We start from the raw sequence: 6,168 nt of genomic DNA on the forward strand, positions 1-6,168 counted from the left end.
TCTAATTTAGCACCTTTGTTTCTTGTAATGCTGAATAAAATCAAATCAGATTTCTTCTTTTGTTTTCTACCATCCAAAATCTGATCAATGAAAAATATTTGCAGGAATGTCAGTAATGGAAACTATACTTTTTAATGCAATTACCTCAAGTATTATTTTTCAACTACATTTAGTGCAATAAAACCTTAAACATGTGTTTTGTTTTGTTCTGGGTTTTTTTGAGATGATAATACTTTAATAATACTTTCTCCTTTAAATAGAATTCATTTTTATTCAATTATATATTCAGATTGCATCAAATAATGTAGTTTGATGGACTTACCTGATTTCCTACTTTAAGTGTATTGTTAAAAGTCTCCGTCATTGGATAATGCTCCAAGGCCATAAACAGTGTGTTTAAAATTATGCAAATAGTGATAGCCAGATCAACAATTGGGTCCATTACAATAAATGAAACTACACTCTTCACTTTTAACCAAAACTCACAACAATTCCAAATTAAGTATGTGTGGGCAAACTTATACCAGCAGGGTGGACATTTTTGTCTGGATTCTTCGAGTTCTAGGGAGAAAAAAAAAAAAACAAAGAAAAAAAGAAAAAAAGAAAAAGAAAGCAGAGCAAACAAGTTGTGAATGAAGTATTTTTTGTTTTAATTGCTTTTTCATGTATATATCCCTGAGTCATTAATGATGTTCGGAGGAATCTTCAACTTAGATATAGTTGCAGACTGATAAAGTACTATAAAAATAGAAGAAAAACATTTAAGAATTTTTAGTAAAAGTTGAAAAAGTTGTCTTCTTATAACAACCTTGGTTTCAAAATTTATCATTATATGTAGAGATACTTTACTCAGTAAAACTTCAACATCATAATCATCACAAACATCAGCTTAATTACTTTCAAGAAAAATAATATTAATTTCAGTTTTTGAAAACATATCAAGCTTTTTCAAGAGTGTTGTTACTAATAATGTCACTTTCAAATAATCCTACAAAAAAAAATCTCTCTTTTAACTAAGGCCTAATCTTTATTTCAATATTATCTTCTTATAGTTAGTAGAATAATTCTTTCAGTAACTCTATTGCTAAATATTAATCACAGAACTGTAAGAGTTGGAAGGGATTTCTGGAGATCATCTCATCCAGCCTCCTCCACAAAGCAAGTTCCGTGGTGTAGGTTGCACACAAAATTGTCCTGGTGCGTTTTGAGTATCTCCAGAGAAGGAGACTCCACCACGTCTCTTTTCCGCCTGTTCCAGTTCTCTGTCACCCTCAAAATAAAGAAGTTTCTTCTTGTGTGAACTAGTACAGAACACTTACATTTTATCTGTTATGTTTTTAGCTTAGCCTACCTATCAGATTCCTTCACTTCTTTAACTATGTACATGCACTTCCCTCCTATCAATTATCTTCAAGGGCTATTTATTTTTTTGCCCGCTATACTTGCAAGTGATACAATACATGCAGACCTATGACTATGCCAAGAAAATTCACTTATCTGCAGTTATAACACACCTTCCATTGTACTTGTGATGATGCCAGCTATACTCATGGCTCTTTGTCTTAGATTGGGATCCTCCAGCAAATCCATCGGTATTTGATATGAGCTTGAACGTCTCTTTTTTATTTCCATTTCTGTAGTAGTACTCTATGAAACAAACAGAATTAGGTAGAGGAGGAGGATAAACTAAATTCACCTTTAGAAATACTGAAAGAATAGGTATCAGAAAGACTCTTCAGTTTCACTGAATTCATAAATATATGCAACTTCCTGTTTGTGCAATTACATTAGAATTTTTTCCACTGCAACATAAACCTGGTATTTGCTTTTTAAGTGGGTATTTTCATATTATACTTCTGAATACTGTTAAGTAACTTATAAAGTACTAAAAAGCAGTTTTGGTATTTGATTTCCAAGTCACTACTGTATTATAATTAATTACCATTAACTTCATACTAAACACAAGTAAGCTTCTTTGCCAAAGAAACAAATCCAACCTGTTACAGCATGGGAACCAGAAAACAAAACAAATCAAAACAAAAAACAAAAACAAAAACAAACAAAAAAAAAACACAAAAAAATCAGAGCTCCCAGTTTCATGCTTTCTTTATCAATACTTCAATTCCAAACCAGCTTGATCATAAGATACTTATAATAAGTGATTTATTTAAGGAAATTTCTGCAATAACAATTATTCTCTAAAAGTAACTTCTACAGATCAGTCTGGATCTTATTCTTAAAAACTAAATATATCTATACATTAAACAGCTATAATCTGATTGATTTTACAAATTTCAACATAAGAAATCACAGAAGACTGACCTATCTGACCCTCTAAATGGATATATATATATATACATAAATTTTATCGTATAAAACTGAAGTTACAAATCTGAATTCTATCATTCATACATCTCAATTAAAAGAAAGTTTTGGATGTGCAAGCATGGATGGACCTATTCATACATTAAATAAATGTATGAAAATGAAAGTCTGAGAGAATTCAAGAAGGTTATAACTTTAAGTAATCTCGCTGACGTACATTCAGATGCTGGGACCCAGGTAAAACTTCTTTGTTTTCGGGACCAAACCATTCATAAAAGCAGATTCAGGCAAAACAGAAGACTGACCAGAGGGAGAAAGTGATGAATTTGCACGTAAAATTCTTTAATTAGAGTCTGATCCTAGGCAGTGAGAAACTCAGATAATCTCTGAGACTCAGAAAAATGTATTTCGGAGTATTAGAACATAATCCAAAAGGCTATGCTACATTTCCATAATATATGGTGAGGAAAAAAAAGTAAAGGCAAGCAGATTACTGGCAGAGAATTAGGAAATACTTTTAAATGGCAGCCAAAACTACAAGGAAAAAAAAAATCTAAATAACAAATGAAGAATATGCAGAGTTTAGAATGTTGACTACCCTAATTCTGGATTCTGAAACAGATTCAGCAGTGCAACATTATTTTTATTCAGTATAGAGATGCATGCATCTCTTTACTTGCTATGCAGGTATACAAAAATATGTTATTTTGTTCTCTTTCATTTTCACGCTTCTTACTTTTGAGTGAATCAATTTAAGAACATTTTCATTACAGTAAGACGTACAAAGGCATTCAGAATCTCTCGATCACCCCCCCAAAGCATTCCATTTCAACACAACATTCTCTGGTGCAATGAGGAAATATCACAAAATCTGGGGTACAAAAAATTTCCTTACATTGTCATCAGTTGTTGGTTTGTCTATTGTCACCTCTGGCAGAAACTGCCCTGTAGGCGACAGGAGACATGGAGGTCTATCCACTAAAGAAACCACTCCATTGCAATCCACAGTGCTATGCATCTTCCCATTCACTGGAAACATTGTCAGCTTTCTTGACGATCTGCTGGCTTGACTAATATTACTACCACGTCGTTCACTGTGTCTCAGTGGTACAAAAAGAGAACCTCTTCTGCTTCCGTTATCGTCAAATGTGCTGTGTTCATCATCAGCAAAGTCATTTTCAGATCCTATCTCTTTTCCATGATCTCTAAAACTGAAAAGACTTGTTCTGCTACTACGTCTGGGGGAAAACAGGGAGCCACGAATGCTTAGTAAAGACTGTAAAAGAAACAAACAAATACACTGGCTGAGGATTTATAATATACAGTATGGATATCCATAATATTAATTTATATTCCCCAGGAATTTTCCATCTTTATTCTTAATACAGTACCATAGGTACACTTCGGACGCATGCATGAGAGATGAGAATTATCTGAATAGGTAAATTTACAGTACACGTAAAACACTTTTTTGGAGAACAGAAGGTGAATATGCATGAGGCCACAGCAATTTCTATTTCTCTATTAGAGAAGAAATAAAGATTTTAGGAATTCTAATGATCCACATAGACCATGTATTATGTTAAAAGATATCAAGTGCTTCATATCCATAGTCTTCTACATTGATATATTACATTTAAACTTTCCTTTTATGAATTACCAACGATTTGTTATTTCAAATGAACAATGAAAATGCTATACTGCCATGCACCCCGCTGAGAACCACCCAATTTCAAACTATAAAATGACACTTGCAAGATGCAGTTAGTACTTAAAATAATGAAAATTCTTTTCCTATGTTGTATTACTTTGCAATTTTACAGTGAAGTTTTCTTAATATTACAATTATCTCACAAATCCAAACAATAAAACAGAATGATTCACAGCACCTGGTGGGGTGATGTGAGCCGGGTCCCATAAGCAAGTTTATTGCCATCAAAAGAAAATCTGAAACCTTTCCTTCTCACACTGCCATCTGACTCAGATTTTGAAAGCTTTGTATCTTTCATGTTATCCTCTTCTCCAGAATGCTCCCTCTGCCTTCTTTTCTTCCGTCTATTTCTCCTTTCTTTGGCACTTTTTGAGCTAAGCTTGGATGCTTCAGAAGAACTGTCTGAAGGTCCACTTTCACCACCAAACTCTGTCATCTCTGCTGCAGCTGCCACTATTGCCTGTCAAAATAAACATTTTAATGTAACATTAAAAGGATATCTGAACTACCAGATGCTTTAAAATTACAAAATCCTTCAAGAATGCCATAGTGTTTATTTCTGAAGTTTGTATCATGACTTGTAAATATGTGACAAAAGCCTAGATAGATTTGTGTTTGGAAAAAAGGCAGGTATTTTTCTTTTAAAAAATACCTCAGCTTCCTCTTGCTGCCTCTTTAGCTGTTCAAGCATCTGCTGCAAGTCTGCCTCCCTCTGTTCTGCTTCAACCATAGTTGCTTGATTTTGTTCTTCATAGGCCATGGCAACCACAGCCAAAATCAAGTTAATCAAATAAAAGGAACCCAGAAAAATAACCAGAACGAAAAATATCATGTATGTTTTGCCAACAGCTCGTAACGTCTAGAAGAGAAGAAGAAAAATAATTCTTGGTGAAGACAAGCATCAATTCTACTATTCAGAAACACTAAGTATGAAAAGTGCAAAACTAAAATTCAGTTGTCCTTCTGTCTGTAGTATTATATAAAATTATCTGAATTACAAAGCAATGAAAACAAAAGAAGCTTTAATATATATGAAAAAAATTAAGGATCATGTTGCTTTGTGGCAAACCTACTTTAAAGCCTAATAGTCTTGAGAAAGAAGTGTGATCGGTGTAATTAATGTAAATCACACATCAAAGATTGGATGCTTAGTACACTTGAAGCATGTTAGCATGCCTTCCACTTGGAATAAAAAAAAGAGTTAAAGATGGCACAAATGAATAAATAATTTTAAAGATAATGCTTATTACAACTAACAAATTTTCACATGCTATGTAATGGAAAACTGTGGTAAGAAAATTAGCTTATACAAAGTGCATCTTTTAAGTAATCAATAACAGGATTAAAGGTGCACAAATTAAGATTCATTTGCATTTTGCTGTCAGAGAACATAACACTGAAAAAACCGAAGGCGATGAACAAAAAACCCTTGTGTACCTACTCAGAACTCAGAAACTATGTACAGATTTTGTACAAAGTGCCCGTAACTGCTTAATTCTGCAACTGAATTTGTTTCTAAAAGCTGCACTTACTCAGCTGCTGTTTATAGCTGTGATATATAACATGAACAAAGGTCCTTTCCATGTCTGTTTTGGGGACAGTCAGACACTAAATAATTTTTACTATTTACTCACCAGCTGATAAAGATTTTCCCAGTAGTCCTGTGTCATAAGTCGAAACAGGGACAAGAAAGCCCAACTGAATGTGTCAAAGCTAGTATAACCATAGTTGGGGTTTTTACCTGCTTTCACACAGATAAACTCTTCTGGACATTTACTAGGAAAACAAAAGGAAAAACAAGCAAACAACAAACAATGCTTATAAAAGAACATATTAAATTTCTTTTAAAATTATTGTACATTGACGTTCTAATTAAGATTCATTAGATCTAATCTGGGAAGTGGGCCTCTGCTATGTGTTGCTTACAATTTAAAAGCCATTGAAGAAATAAACAGTGTTTTTATTTTAAAGCCAGCAATGAGCAAACAAATAACTGAAAATTCTTCAAAATTTCATTTTTATGAAAAATCTTTCATCTTTCATTCACAAAATGAAACTTGTTCCACTGCAACTGCCACAGTGATACTTTAAATTTCTGAAACTGTATCTGTTTTGATATTAGGTGATCATTT

The 6,168-nt window shown here is 33.0% G+C and overlaps 1 protein-coding gene across 8 annotated transcripts in view; it reads right to left on the bottom strand.

Annotated features, from left to right (window-relative positions):
- Window positions 1–6,168, bottom strand: part of LOC125696589 (sodium channel protein type 1 subunit alpha) — a 170,025-nt gene that overhangs the window by 134,597 nt on the left and 29,260 nt on the right. For 4 of the 8 annotated variants that reach the window (XM_048952409.1, XM_048952408.1, XM_048952407.1 and 1 more), the window contains exons 9-14: window positions 5,671–5,812; window positions 4,689–4,895; window positions 4,215–4,496; window positions 3,221–3,601; window positions 1,515–1,647; window positions 323–561 (exon numbers count right to left, since the gene is read on the bottom strand). The exons of the other annotated variants lie outside the window; for them this stretch is intronic. In XM_048952409.1, coding sequence (XP_048808366.1) covers window positions 323–561; window positions 1,515–1,647; window positions 3,221–3,601; window positions 4,215–4,496; window positions 4,689–4,895; window positions 5,671–5,812 — 1,384 coding nt within the window. The remainder of the gene's footprint in view (window positions 1–322; window positions 562–1,514; window positions 1,648–3,220; window positions 3,602–4,214; window positions 4,497–4,688; window positions 4,896–5,670; window positions 5,813–6,168) is intronic. 8 annotated transcript variants of the gene reach the window in all.

This window comes from Lagopus muta, chromosome 8 (genome assembly GCF_023343835.1).
Source record: "Lagopus muta isolate bLagMut1 chromosome 8, bLagMut1 primary, whole genome shotgun sequence".
NCBI classification, from domain to species: Eukaryota; Metazoa; Chordata; class Aves; order Galliformes; family Phasianidae; genus Lagopus; species Lagopus muta.